Genomic DNA, 21379 nt, shown 5'->3' on the forward strand with positions numbered 1-21379 from the left:
ATTAGATTCAAATAGTTTAAAAATATCTTCTCTATTTTATCCAAGACATTCACCCAGATCTGTGTTCAGAAACCAGATGTTGTGAATGATCTGCAGTCTGCCAAACCAGATGTCGTTTTCAGCAGCTAACTCCCACTTTACTCAGCGCATGATGTCAAAATTCATGTCTGGAAAATATATCCTGACATGTGTTCCTTCAATTGCTCATAAGAGTCATGACTTCAGCATTTTTACCTGCTGTTGCCTTCACTTTGCAGCTTGTTGGTAATTTAATTATCACAGTCTGAAGACGGCACTATTTTATGACTCAGATTTGAGCTCCAAGTGTTTATGAGTTGCAGGCGTAGGAGGTTAAAAATGCATCCGACCCCCTCCTTATGCCCACACACCATGAGAGGACTTAATCTGGGCTAGAAAAGCTAATATTTACCACCAGCAAAAGGCAAAGAGAGACTCAACAAAGCAGTTACTTTCACCTTCAACTCTTCCATGCACCTCCCGGGTAAAATGAGGTCTCAGAAAAACAATGCAGAAATCTGTACAGAAAAAGATTTTGCTGTGTACACATTCTGGTTGGTGAAGTTTAGATTCAGACTGTCTACTGGGACCAAGTCTTACACCTTTCTTCTAGTCTTTTGCATTAATCTGTACTAGGCATGACAGCAGAAGAAGTGGAGATAAACTCCAGAGGGGTGTGTCTACATTCTAAAGTGACAGCCTATGGAAGAAAAATCGTTATGTGGCATTCCCTGTGTTGGACAACAAAGGCAATTTCTTTAAAGTGACCAAACGATTAACCTCTTAATGAGAGGCTATCTAATGTTTACGCAATAATCAAGCAACGGTTTGCCTGTTAAAGGAATCTGGGAATGGCAGATCTTTGTCCAAAAGCTTTGAAGATTTGGGCGTTGGCTGCTTTAAGTCACCAGCTTAATCTTTAACATCTTAATCTCTCCTTCATCTCAGTGCGTCCCATCTTTTAAACTCCCATAGTTGCGTGGCTGACTGTACACTATGAAAAAAGCAGCAGAGGGCACAGTGTTTCCATCAGCTTGTTCGAGAGGGACAGCAGGAGAGCGTGAAGGAGTCACTCCTTTTCTTTCTTTCTCACACATTTCACTTTCCAAAGCCCAGACAGGCCCATAAATTCTGTGTGCAGACAGTGGAGATAAAGGGAAGCTGGGCGCGGAGGAAATAAACACGATAAAAGCACCACACAAACAGAACAGACAAAACAGAGGTTTAATAACAACTCTTTTTTTTAAATAACATTTTTAATCTCTTTCACTCACTTGTCAATTTAAACAACACTCAGCTTTTAAATGACCTTCTTTTGACCGCAGGAATGTTGACCTCTGCATGGCAGATTCTTGCTGGAAGCTCTGTCTCCTCACACTCCCATGGGAATAAAACGGGTTGGCTGCCAATATTGTGAGCCGCATATCTCTCAGTTGACACAAAGTTTCAGTGTAATCTTTCTCCTACAATCGTGCTAGGGTTGAAGTACAGTAAAGGTTCTTTAGGTAGACGAACCCTAAGTAGGGGACTTTTTTTGCTCCTTAAAGAGCAGGAATCTGAACAATAGGTGGAAATATGGTCCCCCTTTGTTTGTTGATGAAGGAAATGATGGTGGTGTGTGTGCAAAACCCACACAGTAAGGAGACATTGAAAGCAAAAATGATCAATTGATGGATGAAAATGTCAATATGTCTAATAACAGCTAAGGAAACATTTTACCTGCTTTTTATATGTTAGGTTTATTGCCTTTTATATAATAATGTAAATAATAAAAAATAACAGCTAAACATCATTATGGCCTATTGAAATGTTGGACTTTGTCGTTGTTTTTGTCTTGTTGTTCCATGTAGGTAAAAAATAGTGAATAAAAATACATGGAGTCCAAAAAAATTGTATTTTTCCCTTGGTAGACCTGAAAAGGTTGATCAGACCGTGCGTTCCCAAGGTACGCTTGGGAAACAAACTCTTGGCTGTCAGCCCAAAGTTCGTTACTCGACGCATTTTTTTCTTCATATTTTGTCGTCACCTCTTCGAATAATTATTGCCACATAAGGCGAGTTCTGCTGAATGAAAATCATAACACGACCCTGCCCAGAGGCAGGAGTGTTTCGCAAAGACAAAGGTGTGGTTTCTGTCCTAAAGCGAGCAGCTTCCGTGGATTCTGATCAGACTGCTTTCTGCGCAACAGGAGACGGGGCGGAGACGCGCCGTGTCCTTTTCCCGTACAGCAACACAGCTGCAACAAAACCCACGGAGAAATTATGAGTCTGACCGGTTCCAATCCCAACCTGACCACCATGGGCCGGAGAAGTAACTCCCGGCAGGATTTGGCGTTTTCTCGAAACGACATGGGCCGATTCGGTGGAAACGGCTACCAGGGAGATTACGCAGTGGAAGGCGGTTATGCACACAAGTCCTTCTCTAGGCACACCGTTGCGGGCGGCGGCGGCGGCGGCGGGACCATGAAGGTACCGATGGCGATGGCGATGGGAAGCGCTGGACCCAGGTACGAACAGTCACCTGTCTCTTTCAAAAACTTTCCGCCGAGTTGCAGACGACTCAAGTTATAATAATAGTCCCTCCAAAAGCGGTCACATTTAAGCTTTACGAGCGAATTTTTCTGCGTAAAACTAAAGAAAAACGGCGCAATGAGAGTTTGTTGGGGTTAGTAGTTTAACAAGACAAAAAGTGCACGGAACTGAAGGCAGTTCACCTTTGAATGCGTCAAAGTCCAATGGAAACGCACTTGGTGGCTTCATGATAATGATAGCGCCACTGAAACAACTGTGTCCTATGTCCTAAGAAATGATTAAAGCAATTTTTAGAGGTAAATCCGCGCAATCTTTGCAACATAAGTGTTCAGAAAAGCAGGTAAAACAAAGAGAAATGCTGTCACATGTTCTACCTTCACTTTTTGGCTGTACTTACTCTTTCACTTAGAAGTTTGCTTAAGTTCAAGCAGAAGAAAGTTCAAGTAAAACAATGGACGGCAGCCCAAAATGTCTGACTGTGTTCAGCCTGGTCTTTCTTTTTAATCAACTTGATGAAAAAAAAAGTTAGCGATGTCGATCTGCGCCTTTAGCTTTAAATCAATCCTTTTATACTTTTGATAGTTTCAACAAGGGTTTATTACATTTCATAAGCTATTAACACTGTAATTTTTTTTACTTCACAAAGCCAAAAAATACCTTTCTCCTGTTTTATCCCCCATCTATTTAGTTCACAAATGCTTCTACAGAAATCTGATTACCTGATGAACCAATGCATGGACTATTTGGAGAGAGCAAAGATGTTATCTGGGAGTGTAAGTGCAGACATGTGTGGCACACAACTAAACCAGGCTACATTTTTTGGTTGATACGCAAAGGGAATTATTTTTCAGAAAAACCATCAGCTTCTGCTCTTTTGTCTTTAATAGGGGGGCTCGTCCATGGAGGCCAATAAATGTTTGGAGATGGCTGCAGAAGGCATGAGGCAACTTCATAGCTGCGCCAGAGACCTGCAACTAATGGGCATTCAGCACGATTATTTCAGACAGTACGACAAACAAAGCGTTTGTTCTTTTATGACTGGAATCGGCTCCATCGCGTTTTCTCATATCTGCTTGTTTTGCTGAATTGTTTTCTCTGCAGAGTGGAATACTTCCAGGACGTCCACAGTTCTTTACAGCAGAGAATGTACAGCAGTGGCACCATGAAAGGGAACAGAGGCAGTGTGGGGAGTGATGGAGCGCGCTTGTTTCAGGACGCCATGGCCTGGATTGCTCAGCAGAAGGTGAGGGTCACCATATTTCAGGTTGTTCATTCATTCACTTGCAAATGCCTTTTTAAAGTTTTAGCATGAATGCCCGATGCACAGGCCTGCAGGTTTCCTTATGCAGGAGGGTTTACGCTTACACTCTAACCTATTGTAACCGAAACTGTCTGGGCGTGCAGCCAAAACCTGATCAGTCAGTGAAAGAGGCCAAGATAGGTGATGGAGGGCTGCAACAAAGAAGAAGGAAGACAGGGGTGTCATTTAGGAAAGAGCTCAGGGGGAGGAGAGTAAAAACGGGAAGGGCGGGCGGCTAGCTGTGATAGTGGGGGGAAAAAAAGCGATAAGTTTCACTCTTCACTGTGAGGGTTGTTGTGCGACCAGGCAGTTCAGTCGACCTCTAGCATGTTTATGGGAAAAGGCACTCCCACTCTGATACTCCTCCAAGCTCCCACCCTGCAAAAAACACTCCCTGTCATTCCATTACCACTTTCAGCCCCACCCTTCTGTATCACTACTTTATGTAAGACGTCTGTCTTGCATCAAAATGTTGCATCATTCCTTTTTTAGCTAATGTACAAACATGACATTTGTACTTGCAGACATTTGAGGGCACAGTTTTCCCGATTCAACCGCAAAATTGAACAGTCTGATTAAGAAACAAAAGAAAAGAAGGGAGGGGTTGGAAACAAAACGCCTGAGGGAAAAGACAGACAAGAGTACAAATGCAGGGCAGGGCTTGGGTTGTAACTGGCAGAGCTCCTATCAAAAGTGAGAGCTGCAACCAAGGAGGAACATAGTTGAAATAGTTCTTTGCTAACAATAACCCAATGATGTCATGCTGACACCTAGGGGGCAAAATGAAAAAGCACAAAATTAGAAAAGACCTGAATCTTGGGAGGTTTAGCAATATTTTTTTCCGGCTTAAAACTAGATCCATCTTCTTCTTTCATTATAGTGCCTAAACAGTAATTTTGTTACAGAAATACATTTTACCGGCATTGCCTAATTCTGACTGTTTGCAAATTGTAGTCCATAATGTGTGGTCACATTCATCATGAGTGTGATGTAAATAATTTCTCTGAATCTTTCAGCGCATGATCGAAACCGCTCCATGGGGAGAAGATTCCCAGGCCATCGAGAACCAGATTATATCCCACAACAAGTTTCACACCTCCATTCAGAGAAGTCAAGAAGTCAACCGGGCCATGGAGGAAGTTGTGAGTTACTTAGATTTATTCTTTGTGCACACCAGGCACGTGAAGTGCGTTCACGAACTTGCTGAACGCAGGTTTTTCTAAATGCGCTTTTGACATAATGGCTAAAATACAAAACCTATCTGCAGAATTTAGATTTTGATTTTTTCCATTAAATGGTGAGAACAAGGATAACTCCACGTTTTAAGTGAATCTGCAAAAACATCTTGCCTTTTTATGACATAAAGGTCACAATACTTAATTTTCCCATCATATTTGAAACAATTTTTTCTTGTTTTATGATAAAAGATTTTTCAGGTTTTTTGTTTTGGCCACATTTAGTTCACATTGGACAGTCGCTACCCGAAACAAGTGCATGTACTCACAGTTGGAAGAGGCCTGGTGCGAAATGTCAAAGCTGGCATTGATGCTGGAAGAATCTGGCAAATCTTGCTCCAGGCTTTTTCTTTCACTGCTCTATTCTGAAATATGAAAGACTTGGTGTCAGATAATTCCGCAATTATTATTTTCTCTTTTTTGATCAATTTTCAAACAGTTGGAACATTTGTGTTTTAAAAAAAGACGCACACGTCACTACCAAATCCGAGTCCCTGACTATTCAAAGTTCAACCGGTTTAACTTTCAACGTTTGTGCAATGGCTGCACGTTTTGTACGCAGAATCCAAACACAAACTTAAAAACTTGCGTAGTGACACGTAACCACAAGATTTTGAAAGCATGAGACGGAAAGGCACATCTATCCACGTTTACATAGACTTTTCATTGGCAGAGGTGCTCTTGAATGCATATTTCCCAGCCTGGTGTGAATGTAGCATTAGTGGTACTCTAATGTTTGTTTATTGTTTATTCCAGACAGTTCTAAACTAATGTTTGTCAAAAATCCTCTTTTTCAGATGAGTGACAAGAACCTCTCCCTTATACTGGAACAAGAATTTGACAGCCTCAAGGTAGAAAACAACAATGTTAAGTTTAGTTGAGTTATTTCAAACATAAACAAACAACTATAGATCATTTTATACACTCGCTAATAACTATAGTCCGTCCGTAGAGTCTCTATTTGACGGATCAATAAACGTGTTCAATTATGACAACAAAAATACAAAACAACAACAAATCCACACAAGATATTGATATATTCTGTTAAAAGAATCATCAGAATGTCATTATAGCATCATAGTAAATAAATAATAGACATCAACAGAAAAGGTGACCACGTGACGATCAACTGTTGAGTGATTTGATGTAAAGATTGAAAATCATTTCTTTTTATTTAGCCTCTGTGTGGTTTTTCCTCCTGAACTCCTCTCTATGATGTTCATACATCCCCCTTGTGTTTGCCTCAGAAAATGTCTCTCAATCGGTTGACTCAACTGCGGGATCTTCAAAACATCATCGAGGAGATCTTCAAAGCCATCATGTGGGTAAACGAGAAGGAAGAGGAGGAGCTTATGTTTGACTGGGGGGACAAGAACATCGACCAGTACATCCCCAAGAAGCAGGAGAGCTACTCGGTATGTATCCTCACGTCACTTTTCTAACATCAAAAGTGCTGTCATTGTGTATTAATCTTTAAAGTTGTCTCGATTGTGTTGATCTTGCAGAGGCTGATGAGGGATTTGGAGGAGAAAGAGAAAGAGCTGAACAAGCTGAAAGTGAAAGCAGATGCACTTTTGAACAAGGGCCACCCTGCTTCGGATAAGATTGAGGTATTTTGCTTTTCGTTGAATTTAAAGATATAGATATAGATATAGATACAGGAGCCAGTTTAGCTCGTGCAGGAGCCAGTTTAGCTCGTGCTGGTTTGCGGCGCCTTCCGTCCGTGAAACCCGGGTTCGACTCCAGGCTGCTCCCTGTTCCCTTCTCTACCTCTGCCGGTTCCAAGCCCGGTTAGAGAAGGTTGCGTCAGGAAGGGCATCCGGCGTAAAACATTGCCAAATTTACCATGCGACTTGTTCGCTGTGGCGACCCCTGATGGGAGAAGCCGAAAGTGGAAGAGTTGAATTTAAAGATATTCTTGAGTTTGGTGCTGAGCTTATGGAAACCAACAGGCTTACATGGAGACCCTCCAGACCCAGTGGAGCTGGCTTCTGCAGATCACAAAATGCATCGAAGTTCATTTGAAAGAGAACTCTTCCTACAGCCAGGTAAGAGCCGAGCCCCTTAGTATTGTTTACTGATTAAAAAAAATGTATTCATGTTTTCTCTTCTTTTAGTTTTTCAAGGAGGCCAATGAGACTAATGCAAGGCTGCAAAAGGAGCACGAGATGATTCGCAGCAATTATATCTGTGACAAGAGCACTCCACTGGAACGCCTCACCGAACTCCTGAAAACCTTGGAGGTATCTTAAAATGTTCCTTCAGAAAAACCTTCATGTTTATCTCTGCTGCTTTGAAGCAGCTAAACAAAATAAATTGCTTTCTGATGCATAATATGACATCATTCCCAGCAAGCTTCTTTAGACGGTGTCAGCAAAAATCCTGTGTTTAAAATGGTTTTCTGCAATTTCTGTCACAGAAAGACAAAGAACGAATCATGGAGAACAAGAGGCAGGTCCAGAGTCTGCTCAGCAAGTCCAAGTCCATAGTCAGGCTGAAACCAAGAAACCCTGAAGAGAAGAGCAGCAGCTCCATCATGGTCCAGGCCTTATGTGACTTTAAACAGGATCAGGTGAGACATTTCTCCATCTGTGCCACAGATGTCCAAGTTAAGAAGAAAAACGTCTGCATGTGTTTTTGGTTTAGCACAGGGGTGGGCAAACAACGGCCCGGGGGCCGCATGTGACCTGTTAAACTATTTAATATGACCCCCCAAACTGGAATAAATGATATTGATAATCCCTCATTTTGATGATAATTTTGGGGTCTCCCCGTAGATGGTGCACTGACCTTTGTTTAGGTGCAGCAAAGTATTCTGCATTTATTTAGTGTAGTGTTGTAGATTTGTTGTTGTTGTATTTTTCCATAATTTTAACACTACATCAATGCAGCATTTCTCCAAGATTTCATTTTTCCCTGAGGGACAACAGCCTATTGGTGCAATTGGGAGTAAAATGAGAACAAAAGCCACAGTTTTGAATTAAAACTTCCAAAGGGTTCTGTTTTAAAAATGCAAAGATGAATTTTCAATCATAATTATTGTAGCTTTTCATCCAGATTCCATGTTATTTCTGTCTCTTATGAGTTGCATTACTTACACTCCACTCATCTGTAATTGCCAAATTTTAGAACCCTTTGTGCCCCACCACCAGTAAAAAAAAATTACCCACCTCTGGTTCAGCACCTTAAGGACATTTGGTTGTGAAATTATTTTTATAAATAAAGTGGATTCAATTGAATTCAAACCAAACTTGCATAAATGTTTTTTTTTTCAGATCCATGCTTCTTTTTACAGGATATCACTTTTAAAATGTCACTGACATTTTTATTAAATTGACAGTATACTAAAGTACCAGCTCAAGTACTGAAACTAATATAACTGTAAAATACAGGACTGATACTGCATAAAACCCGTTTTTTTGCTTCATATTATTTCAACCACTGAAAGAGAAAACCTCAGAATTATTGGCTAGTGAACTCCTCATTTAAATAAAAACAAGTCTTTAGTAAAAAAAATGCATCCACAGTTGTGATGTAAAAATCAAATGATTGTGAAAGGTAGAAATGTGGTTTTTTTTCTGCTGCATCTTACAGAAAGGTATTCTGAAAGGGAATGAAGGCATCCTGAAGGACAACTCGCAGCGCAGCAAGTGGCTTGTGACGGGACCCGGAGGTCTGGACATGACGATCCCCTCTGTCTGCCTGCTCATTCCGCCACCAAACCCGCTCAGCATTAACCTCGCCACCAAGTAAGAGAAAATTCAGTGGAGCAGGTCAAACGTGGCTGGAAAGATTTCCGCTCAGGACCTTTTGTGGAGTGACTGATCGCATCCTGTTTTTAGAAACGAGAAGTTCTACGAAGCCATAATGAACATTTGGAATCAGCTCAACATCAACATTAAGAGCCTCATCTCTTGGCAATATTGCATTAAAGACATCAGTTACATCAACTCTCTCACCCTCACTATGGTAAGGCGACAGAAAATACACAGGTTTTCTGAAAATCAGCCACTCTCCTGTTTGAGTCTAACACAAAACACCATGACTCATGTTTTACTCACTTCACACATCATTTTCTTTTTGCTGTCCTATAGTTGTCAAAGATGCGCCCCGAGGAATATCGCGGTGTCATCAAAAGGCTGGAAACGACATATCAGGAGTTTTTGCGTACCAGCCAAGGTTCTGAAATGTTTAAGGAAGAAGACAAGAAAAATCTCCAGGGTCACTTTGACCGAGCTCAGGAACACTATGACACACTGGTCGTTCAGCTCCCTAATTACCGTGAGTGCATTTCATTTGCCTTAATTTTCTGCGCAAAACACAAAATAGGGCTTTGCCGTTTTAAGTTTGGTTTGAAATTGAAATTGGTTTGAAAGAGAAAATACTTTTTTAACTAATTTTACGTGTGACTACACTGCATTTCTTTTGCAGAAGTCACCAAAGATGGTAACAAAAATATGTGGAATTAAAGTACTATTAGAATTTTTTTTATTTAAAAGCTGTGGAACCAAAGTTGCAAAAATGTTGCACATCAATAAACAGATTCAATATATTTGAATTTCATTATTTCTTTTCAAGTATGTGCAATGTGCAAACTTCTAAATAGCTAAACTTAAATATCCTTTCTTTTAAAAAAGAAGAAAAAGAAGTGAAGATTGTAACAACCAACGAGTCTTCCAAGGTGACTCAAGAAACTCAAGAAACTATCCCCAAAGCCAAGCCACAGCCTCCTGCAGCCACCATCAATCTTGCACTGCTCACCAGCCTGCAGGAGCTTCGCCAAAGGCTTGAAGTGACGGAATCCGGCCTCACCGACCATCTCCACCTCCCCATGGGGGACAACAGTCTGCATCAGTGTTCTGTGCACATTCAGAAACTGCAGGTATTAAGCCTTCATGGGACATCTTAGTGGGTGTTAGAAAGTTTGCCAGTGGTTTAATGCAAGTTTCTTTACAAAAACCTTTTTTTTTTAGAATGTGCACAAAGATCTGGAGTCTATTCATGATGAGTACCTGCGTGTGAGGGAGAGTATCTCAAATCAGCTCAAGGGGTTACCTGCAGACTCTGACCAGGCCAAGTTTCTGCGTTCTCAACTGGGAATCATCAACCAAAAAATCGGAATCCTACAGGGTCTCTACACAGTCTATATTCAGAGGTTTGTTATCCACTGTGTACTGGTTTTTTATTTACTCTGTTTACACAAAGGCCACTAGAAGAAGACCACATTTTTGGAACAGAAATCCACTGATGTTTGTTGACAGCCATTTTTATGTGTCTGAAACAGACTGTCTGCCATGAAGGCCTTACTGCAAAGCCTTCTCCAGGCTGAAGATACCATCAAGGCCCATGAGGCTCGGCTGACTGAGAAGGAGACCAGCTCCCTTGACCTTCGAGAACTGGAAAATCAGCGTTGTACACTAAAGGTCTGACCTGCCTCCAGTGTTTCCCTCTCTATTGCTTGCTGTCTTTTTTTTAAATAAAACATAAATCATAAAAAAGGCAAAATTTACAAAGTTTTTCGTTGGATGAAAGAATACCATTTTGATTGTGATCCATTTGCAAGACGGACCAACGGTCTTTTGCCATTGGTTTAGATTATAAAACTAGTTTCTTATTTTTCATTATTGTTGTATACTTTTAAAAACAATATCAACTTAATAACTTAAGGAAAAAAGAAAATGTTTTCTCATTACTTAAAACAGCAAATGAATGGACGGCTTAGTTATTGGTTACATTTATCAAAGGAAAAAAAAACATTTTAAACTTTATAAAGTCATATATTTTCATTATTTAAGCTAAGGTTGTAAACTGTAGAACTTGTATATGATGAATACATATGAACAAAAGGGGTTTCTCTGTTTCATTTCATTAAAGCACATGAGGAATGACCTGGAGCAAAAACGGGGCCTGCTGACTGCCATGGACTCAGACCTGGCTAAAGCGATTCACTGCAACAGCCAGATTACAGAGTCCTTCCACAGGTGTGATGTTGACCTGTCCAAGTACTCGGATCAGGTGAACCAGATGGGTGATCGCTGGCGCAGAATCCTAAAGCAGATCGAGAGCAGGTATGGTTAGATGTTTGCTGTAAACATTTGCGTTTGTCATTGCTGTAAAACACGATGAAAACAGCCTTTTGAACCTTCCACTTCTTCCTTTAGGATTTGGGACTTGGACAAACAGGAGAAACAGTTAATACAATACCAGCAGAGCAGCTCAACCCTGGAGCAGTGGCTAGAGAATGCCAGGAAACGCCAGGATGCACTGCAGCTGGTGAAGCTCAATGACATCCAAACACTTATGAATCACCTCAACCAGCAAAAGGTAAGCATGCCCAGCTAATATTGAATTATTTGACAATGAATTGTCTAATGAAGGAAAAAATGACATTGGAAATTGAAATTTTATTTGTCAGTGTATCAACTTTATATATGTTTTATGAATAGGCACTTCACAATGAAATTAAAGGCAAGAGGGAAAAAGTGGAGGATGTGCAGAAAAGCGCAGACACCTGTGCTTCCTCTATAAAGGTTAGTCGACGGTTAAGTGGCAAAAAAAAAGCGCCTATGTGTCTTGTCAGCAATTTGCAGTAACACACATTTCCGAACATTTGTTTTTGTTTACAGGACTATGAACTGCAGCTTGCCTCCTACGGTTCGGGACTGGAAACTCTGCTTAATGTTCCCATCAAGAGAACCATGCTGCAGTCTCCTGCTTCTGTAGTCAGACAAGAGGTACAATTTATTCTAATACAGCTGTTTTCCAATAAATTATAATCCTTTTCACATATATTTTAAGTTAACCCCTCATTTGCAAGTGTCATTTCAATTAGTAACAGCTTTAAAATGCAGGATCGAGTCATTTTCATTTATTCATCTTAATTCCTATCAGGCTGCAGACCACCAGACTCATTACATCGAACTCCTTACCCGCTCTACTGATTACTACAAATACCTTGGAGAGTTGCTGAAGAACATGGAAGAGATGAAGGTTTTTATTTTATTTTTTTAATGTTATTGTACATGAATAACAATGTTTTTATCCTAAAGATGCCAAAAGCTATTTTATTTTGAAATGATGTAAGAAAATGGATTAATGAGGCTTCTGTTCTTGATGTTCTTCTCAGTTAAGTAACACAAGGATTGAGTTGTTGGAGGAGGAACTGAGACGTTTAAAGGAAGACCTCCAGGACCGCAATGAGAGGAACAAGTCACTGGAAGACACTTTAGCTCGCTATAAGCTGGAGCTCAGTCAATCAAAAGATGAACTTTGTTCTATTGAGGAAGTGAAGAGAACAACAGCAATGCAAGTTAATGCTGCCAAGGAGAGCCTGGGCAGCACACAGTGTCAGATTCAGGATCTGAATGAGCAGCTGACCCGCATTCAATATCAGCTGGATGAGGAAAAGAGGAAGAGAAGACTGGCTGAAGAGCGTTACACCAGCCAGCAAGAAGAGTATGAGGCAGCTGTTCGCCGCAGACAGAAGGAGCTGGAAGAACTCAATTGGCTTAAGATTGATTTGGAGAAGTCAGTGAAGGACAAGGAACGTGAATTGGAGAGGTTGAAGATACAGCTAGACGATGAGGCAGCACGTCGAAGAAATGCAGAATCAGAAATCTCAAAGGTAAGAACACAGTGCACCCAGGAGATTAACCAACTTAAGCAGAGGCACGAGACAGAGATCCACGTTACCAAGACCACTATTCTGAAAACCACACAACAAAAAGAGGAAAACGCTGAAGAGTTGAGGCTACAAATTAACAGGCTGTCTTCAGAGAAGAGAGATCTGGAGGAGGAGCTGAGGAGACTGAAGGAATCTGTCGCTCATTCAGAGGACCAGAGAAGCAAGGCAATGCAGGAGATCAACCAGCAGAGGGCCTCAGTGACTCAGGAAAAAAGACTTCGCAGTGAGCTGGACTTGCAGCTGAGAACAGTCATGCAACAGAGAGAAGAAGAGGAGATCAGATTGAAAGAAGCCAACAAAAACAACCAGGAGATGTCCAGACAAATCAACACGCTAACTTTTCACTTGGATGAAGAAAAGAAGAAGACAAGAGCTCTGGAATTAGAAATCAATCATCTTAAACAAGTTGAATCAGAGCTGAAGGTAAAGAGCTCCTCTTACCTTGAGGCCGTAAACAAGCTCAAAGTGACAGAGCAGGAAATTCGAATCACCAAAGTGGAGCTGGAAAAGCAGACAAGTGAGAAAAGCAAGGCTGAGCAGAGTTCTGCCAGGCTGCAAAGCCGCATTCGAGAGCTTCAGTGCTCTTTGGATGGTCTGGAAGCTGAGTTGGAAAGACAAAAGAAAGCTACTCAAGAGGAGTTTACTCGCAGAAAGCGAATTGAGGCTGAACTGGAGAGGATGACACACACCTGCAGAGAGCACACAACCACAATTACTTCACTGAAATCGATTCAGATAGAAGCAACGACCTCTGGGAGAAAATATGAGCAGGATCTCAGGGCTCTCCAGGAGGCACTGGACAAGAGCCTCAGAGACCACAAAGCCACCAAAGAGGAACTAGCAACCATGACCGAGGAGTTTAAGAAACTAAAACAGAAGCTCCAGCAGGAAGTGGTCCGAAATCATGAGCTCAATCAACGCAATGAGAGCCTGTATAAGACCATTGAGGAGAAGAGTCGCCAACTTAACGAAAACACCACCGAGATTGAAAAGCTAAAGACTCTAACGCAGAACCTAACAAAGGAGAGACTCAAGCTGGAGGAGGAGTTAAGGGCGGTAAGACAAGAAAGAGACGATCTGAAGGGTAGCAAAAATGCTATTGACAGAGAGACGACATCTCAGATCTCTGCCCTGCATGTCCAGCTCCAAAGTAGCACCAAGAGGACAACCGAGCTCCAGGTTCTCATCAGTGATCTGACCAAGGAGAGAGAAAAGCTTAAAACGGAAATAGAAAAATTCCAAAAGCAGTCAATCGAGGTATTTTTGAGCGTACTGAAGGGTCACTTCATTTCATAGTACCCCTAATCAAAATTCTGCTTGCATGGTTGACTAAATGTGCTACATTGCTAATTTTGATTTTAAAGTATCACTGCAATATTTTGGAAAGCTGCATACACTCATTTTAAATCTGATGCAGCATGGTATTTACTTTTCTACTTGCTTTTCCTTTAGATATGCATGTAGTTAACTTTGCACAGCGTTTCACTGAACTTTATTCATAGCAGCAGTCACACTGAAAAACACTGTACACTAACACATTAGGAAATGTATGAGAATTGTTCTGACAAATGCTGGACATGTAATTAATCTAAGATTTCACATGTTGATATTTATTATAATATAACATTGTATTATCTTTTTTCTCCACAGACATCCATGATGGTGCACATGTCCCAAAGCCAATATAATGAGCTGCTGCTGGAGAAGGATAGCCTATTGGCCAAACTTAAACTGATGGAGCAGGACAAGAACCGCAACAAGCAACTAGAAGATGAGCTGGCCACCATTAGGCGCTCTTTAGAGATGGAGATTCGCAACAAAAAGCGTCTGGAAGATGAGAAAAATAGCATGCTTTCTGAGTTCAATACTATAAAGTTTCAGTATGAACAAAAAACCACCCAGATTAGGCAGAGTGAGTCAGACAGGGAGAAGGTTGATCGAGAGAGGCTTTCCTTAAAAACCGAAATTGAGAGGCTCAGACACGAGCTCAAGTGTCTTGAGGAGAAGTACAGGAGCAAACTCACGATCTCTGAAAAGGAGGCATCAGAGCTGGCCAAAAAGATAGATTCTCTTCAAAGAGAGATCCAGAGATTACAGCAGAGACCCAGCACTCTGTGTAGGCAGACCCAGACCGATGAGAAAGTCACTACAATCGATCCATCAAAGCTTGTTTTTGATGGTGTGCGCCGCAAAGTCACTGCTCACCAGCTTTGTGACTGTAGTATAATCAGCAAAGCTACCCTTGAAGAGCTCCTGAAAGGAAGAAAGACAGTGGACGAAGTGGCTGCAGGGATCCAGCTTAGTCTGAAGGGCTCTGGAGTCATTGCTGGAATGACAACAGGTTCAGAAGGAAAAGTGTCTTTCACTGAAGCCAAACACAAGAATCTCCTTAGCCCTGAAAGCGCTCTAAAGCTTCTTGAAGCTCAAGCAGCAACAGGTTACATTGTGGATCCTGCATTTAACATGACAATGACAGTGGATACTGCCTGTTCTAGAGGACTTGTAGACACAGAAGACAGAGACACCTTGGTCACCGCTGAGGCAGCTAGTACAGGCTTTAAAGATCCATATACTGGCAAAATACTGTCTGTGGGGCAGGCCTACAAACAAGGCCACGTTGACAAGACCACAGCTGTTCGTTTGCTCCAGGCTCAGGAGTGTGTTGGTGGCATATTGGACCCTGTCTTGAGTGTGTTTCTCCCAAAAGATCTGGCCTTGGATCGCAATCTTATAGATGAAGATCTCTACAGGTGTTTGAATAAAAAACCCACCAGCTATCTGGATCCAGCTACAGACGAGAAAGTATCTTATGGTGACCTGAGAAAGAAGTGTACTTGTGAACCCGTGTCCGGCCTTCTCCTGCTGCGTGGTAAAGAAAAGTGCATGACGGTAAAAGGCATCAGAGGGGAGGTGCCCGTGTCAGAGCTTATTAAAGCTGAGCTGCTTGATGAAACTGACATGAAAAAGCTAAACCAGGGGCAACTTTCTAGCAAAGACATCGAAGAGAAGCTCAAGTCTTATCTCCATGGCTCCACATGCATTGCTGGGATCTACGATGAAGCTGATAACAGAATAATGACTTTCTACATGGCAATGAAGGAAGGTCTGCTCATGAGAGGAACCACGCTGGAGCTCCTTGAAGCCCAAGCTGCATCAGGATTCATTGTTGATCCTGTTAACAATGTCTTTTTGACAGTGGAGGAAGCTGCAAAAAGAGGTATCATAGGGAAGGAGTTTAAAAATAAGCTTTTGTCTGCAGAGAAGGCAGTGACTGGATACAAAGACCCTGCTACAGGAAAAACAGTCTCCCTCTTCCAAGCCATTGAGAAAGGCCTTATTGAGGAAGGTCATGGAATTCGGCTTCTAGAAGCACAGATTGCTAGCGGTGGAATTATTGACCCTGTAGAGAGCCACCGTATTGATGTCTCTGTTGCCTACAAAAGGGGCTACTTTGATGAAAAAATGAATGAGATCTTAAGCTATGAGGGAGATGACACAAAAGGGTTCTTTGATCCCAATACCAAGGAGAACTTAACCTATCTTCAACTGAAGGCCAGATGTACCACAGATCCCCAAACAGGTCTAATTCTCCTGCCAATCAAAGACAAAAATAGGCCTAAATCTCCTAACGAAGAGCGCACCAATGTTCTTCGCAAGAGGCGAGTTGTAATTGTTGACCCAGACACTGGGCTGGAGATGACAGTCAGAGAGGCCTATCACAAGGAATTGATTGACTATGAAACCTTTCTGGACTTGTCAGAGCAGGAGAGCGAGTGGGAAGAAATTACCATCAAGGGGTCGGATGGCTCTGCACGCTTGGTGATTGTGGACAGAAAAACGGGAGCCCAGTATGATATTCAAGACTGCTTGGATCGAGGTGTCATTGACAAAGGTTTTTTGGATCAGTATCGCAGTGGGAAACTCGGCCTCACCCAGTTTGGTGAGGGAATTGTCAGTAGAACCAATAACCCTGGAATGATCATTGCAACCAGCAGTGTTGATGACGTGGTCACCTGCAGCAGTCCTACCCAGGCCAGACCATCATCTCCCACTGTCCGTAAACGCTTCAACAGCATATCCATTACTGTCTCGCCCCCACCGATGTTTGATGACCACAGTCCTGTCGGAGCTATTTTTGACACAGAGACCTTAGAAAAGATCACCATACCCGAGGCCCTCAGAAGAGGCATAGTTGACACTCTCACAGCACAGAGATTGCTGGAGGCCCAGGCTTGCACGGGTGGCATCATCAATCCCGCCACTGGTGACAGATTGTCACTCGAAGATGCCGTCCACCAAAGCATCATTGATGAAAGCATGGCTGCCAAGCTGAAAGCTGCACAGAAAGCTTACCTTGGTTTTGAGGATGTGAAGACCAAAAGAAAAATGTCTGCAGCAGAAGCTGTAAAGGAGGCCTGGTTGCCTTACGAGGCTGGACAAAGATTTTTAGAATATCAATATTTAACAGGCGGTCTGGTTGACCCTAGCACCAGGCAACGCATCACCATTGAGGAGGCTATCCGTAAACGTTGGCTGGATGGGATGGGGGCCCAGAAACTGCAGGATTACCGGAGCCACCAGAAGAACCTGACCTGTCCCAAAACTAAGCTTAAGATATCGTATAAGGATGCCATGGACAAGTGCATGGTGGAAGAAAGCAATGGGATGAAGATGCTGCAGGCATCCTCCATTTCCTCCAAGGGAATCAGCAGCCCTTACAATGTATCTAACCCAGGCTCTCGGTCTGGGTCCAGGCCAGGCTCTAGGAGTGGCTCACGAAGAGGCAGTGTGGATTACTCCTCTTCTTACTCCTACAATTTTTCTTCCAGCAGTACCTCCTACAGCGCCAACGTTCCCTCTTAATTTGTACATCATAGAAAAACATAGTTGCTAATACCAAATGCATAGCAGTTTTACAGTTTTTGATAGTTTGGTCTCCACAGAGCTTTTATTGCTACACTAGAAGTTTGCTAAGACATGGTTGTTCATATGCTTTTTACAGTTTAAACCAATTATTTTGATAGTTATGAAACTACTGCTTTTGATGAAATATCCTGTGCATTGCTCAAACTTTCATAGTCAAAAAATTGTAGTTTTGTTGCAGCTTTTTAATCATTTAACATTTTTTTATTTTCTCTTTTAGTTGTAAATCATTTAAACTCCAAAGTTACTTATTCACCTTAGCAACTGCATTTATTCTTAGTTGAAAGCAGTTTTTTAAAATAAACTTCACTTTTTATTTGGCTTTTCGTTTAAATGCAAATGCTCTTGTTTCAGTTTGTGTGTTTGACAAAGTTGTGTTTTGATTATTGAAATGCTGCACCTTTTTAAATGGTTTGCTCTGACTAATTACAAATAAAAGAAAATAGAAGAATCACGGCAAAATTGTTTCTTTTGACTCTTTTCTTGACTATTAAAACATACAGTGTTGACATTTAATTGGGTAAAAGCCACTTCTTTACAAAGGCAAACATGTTCACTGTTTGAACTAAGCAGCCATCCTGCTCTGATAAACTAATACCACCCTACTGCAGGGCTGTCCAAACCTTTTTTATAAGAGGGCCAGGTTTGGTACGGTGAATGTTTGTGAGGGCCTGGATTCTTTAAACCCTTCAAATAATCTTAAATGCAAATTAACTATTTACTGAAAATTTTACTGCATAGGCATACTTTTAATTTCTTTCGGTTGAACAGAAAATAAATACAAAAAGTTTGGGGAATTTTATATTTAAAAACATCACCATTCTGTCCCAGTTAGCTTGACATAGTAATAAGCATGTCTCGCCTGGTTGTGCTTCTTGATATTGAACTAAATGAAAACAGCCAGTCACTTGGAAAGAGACAGCTATACTGTATATATATGTTTTAATTTTAGAAATGAGCTAGAAAATGTCAGAAAGGTTGACATGACAGAGTTGCCACAGGTTTACAACAGCTTAAAACATGATTTAGCCAATCACAATCAAGAAATCGTACTAAGAGTTTTTAGAAAGTGCTGGGGGCTGCATTTCCTTGATTTTAATTACAGGAGACTGCGAGCCAGTGGAATTTTTATCGTGGGACTTTGCAGAATTTTAAGCTATATGTCCATCAAGCAGGAGGTCTGTAATGTTGGTTTGCTTTGTTTTTGTTTTTTATTTAAATATAGAAACTTTTGAGCTGACAGAGCTTAATTATATGTTGGGAAAACATTAAGGATACTAATACTTTATTATTTAAAAAATGTGAATAGTAAATCTATACATCTATTATGGTTCAATGGGGCATTGATTAGAGCAAGGCAACAGGTTGGAATAAACTGCATCATTTAATCAGCTGTCATCCATACACACCCAAAGGCACCCCACATAGTTCTATGACACCCCCAGGAAAAATGCCACTGGGACACACTTCTGTAAATCACTTCAGTTTTCAAATGTTTCGATCAAATGCTAATCCTCCATATGCATGTTTGAGCGCGTTTCAGTTTTCACACTGTGACCTAACAAGTATTTTAATATTTTGACTGGAGCACATGCCACAAATTATAAATAAATATGTGTGTGCTTACTGTTGAAAAGCTAAACTTTATAAGGAATTTTGATCATTTTGTGGATTTTAAGATCACTAGGATCCTTCTCTGACTGAAAGGCAAGATTCTTCATCCATTCAAGTATTTAATTCGTCTCATCTAAGCATTTACCATAACTCTTCTAGGAAGTTGCTGCTTGACCTTTTAAGTTGACAGATACATTTTGTGTCAGACCTGTAGTGAGGAAGCTATGAAGTAGCCATAAATACTGTCAATTTATTTTTGAAAATTCTCCCTGTGTTTTATTTTGTACTTAGTACAGAGCTTCCTGAGCTTCTCCAGATCTCTGGCTAATGTAAAAAGTGACTCTTTGACTAATATGGAGTGTTTTTCTGAAATATGATCCATCTGGCAGCTCTGAGTTCAAGCTGAGCCGCAAAGGCAGCACCTCAGAACCCCAGGATTATAAGAAAATGGGTTCAGTAGAATATTGGAGGGGTTTGAAGCCACATTTTTTCTTGTATTTCTGACAGAAATTTATCAATGTTAATAAAAAAAGGCACTTTTTGATACGAGGCAAAAAGGGTAGGCTAGGGCGCTATGTGTGCATGGGCCTGCTTTGTTATATACCCTTTGTTGGCAATGAAAACATTCAAACAGTTTCTGTAAGTCTTTACAAGGTTTTCACTAACTGTTGCTGGTATTTTGGCCCATTACTCGATGCAGATCTCCTCTAGAGCAGTGATGTCTTGGGGCTGTCGCTGGGCAACACAGACTTTCAACTCCCTCCAAAGATGTTCTATGGTGTTGAGATTTGGTGACTGGATAGGCCACTCCATCGTTTCCTTCATTGCCTTTGCTGATGGAAAGAGGTTTTGACTCAAAATCTTACGATACATGACCCCATTCAGTCTTTCCTTTACACAGATCAGCCGTCCTGGTCCCTTTGCTGAAAAACTGCCCCAAATCATAATGTTTCCACCCCCATGCTTTACAGTAGGTACGGTGTTCTTTGAATGCAACCCAGCATTCTTTCTCCTTCAAACATGACGAGTGGGGTTCCTAGTAAAAAGTTCTATATCGGTTTCATCTGACCACAGGACAGTCTCCCAATCCTCTTCTGGATCATCCAAATGCTCTTAAGCAAACTTTAGACGGGGCTGCACATGTACTGGCTTTAGTGGGCGGACATGTCTGGCAATGCAGGATTTGAGTCCCTGGCGGCGTAGTGTGTTACTGATGGTAGCCTTTGTTACCTTGGTCGCAGCTCTCTGCAGGTCGTTCACTAGGTCCCCCGTGTGGTTCTGGGATTTTTGCTCACCGTTCTTGTGGGGAGCTCCAAATAGAGGGAGATTATCAGTGTTCTTGCATGTTTTCCATTTCCTAATAATTACTCCCACAGTTGATTTCTTCACACCAAGCTGCTTACCTATTGCAGATTCAGTATTGCAGCCTGGTGCAGGTCAGACCTGTAAAAAGAAGATACAGGTCTGTGAAAGCTAGAAATCTTGCTTGTTTGTAGTTGACCAAATACTTATTTACCACCATAATTAACAAATACATTCTTTAAAAATCAAACAATGTGATTTTCTTGATTTTGCTTTTCTCATTTTGTCTCTGATAGTTGAGGTATACCTATGATGAAAAGTACAGGCCTCTCTCATCTTTTTAAGTCAAGTCAAGTCAACTTCATTTATAAAGTGCTTTTAAAACAGCAGAGGCTGACCAAAGTGCTTAACAACGCAGGATAAAAACAAAACAACAATCTAAAACAAACAGCATAAAATCAAGTGGGAGAACTTTCACATTTAGTGGCTGACTAAATATTCATTTTGCCCCAGTGTACTTCAGCAACTTCAGTACCCAAGGGATGAAAAGGTTTTAGTCCATGTAAAGACAATCTCTATGTGTGCAAGATATGTTTTCAATCTAAAGTATGGGGCTCAAAAGCTAAAAGTCTGAAGCAGATTTGTAAAATTCTAGTTTGATTCTACTCTGAAAGGTTCAGCTCAGTAATGCTAATCATTTGCTAACCTTTTTTTTTTATTACATTGTGTTTTAACTATTACAGAATGATAAAATAATCCAAATCAACTAAAA

The 21379-nt window shown here is 41.2% G+C and overlaps 1 protein-coding gene across 4 annotated transcripts; it reads left to right on the top strand.

The window, feature by feature from the left end:
- The first annotated feature begins 2083 nt into the window (after positions 1-2083).
- dspa (desmoplakin a) lies at positions 2084-18153 on the top strand. 4 transcript variants are annotated; one of them, XM_004079367.5, is made up of 24 exons: positions 2084-2524; positions 3238-3322; positions 3437-3555; positions 3651-3792; positions 4866-4991; positions 5882-5935; positions 6332-6499; positions 6590-6694; positions 7037-7132; positions 7202-7327; positions 7504-7656; positions 8679-8833; positions 8927-9053; positions 9179-9365; positions 9722-9966; positions 10058-10239; positions 10369-10507; positions 10959-11152; positions 11246-11408; positions 11531-11614; positions 11711-11818; positions 11976-12074; positions 12211-14025; positions 14419-18153. In XM_004079367.5, exons 1-24 carry the CDS (start codon positions 2280-2282, stop codon positions 17629-17631), a joined length of 8130 nt encoding a protein of 2709 aa, XP_004079415.1. In that variant the 5' UTR covers positions 2084-2279; the 3' UTR covers positions 17632-18153. The 4 variants fall into 4 exon arrangements, with proteins under 4 accessions (XP_004079415.1, XP_011485200.1, XP_011485199.1 ...); XM_011486898.4 differs by having other exon boundaries at positions 12211-12708; XM_011486897.4 differs by having other exon boundaries at positions 9725-9966.
- Positions 18154-21379: the final 3226 nt, after the last annotated feature.

Source organism: Oryzias latipes, chromosome 17, assembly GCF_053564925.1.
Source record: "Oryzias latipes strain Hd-rR chromosome 17, Olatipes_Hd-rR_3.1".
Classification (NCBI taxonomy): Eukaryota; Metazoa; Chordata; class Actinopteri; order Beloniformes; family Adrianichthyidae; genus Oryzias; species Oryzias latipes.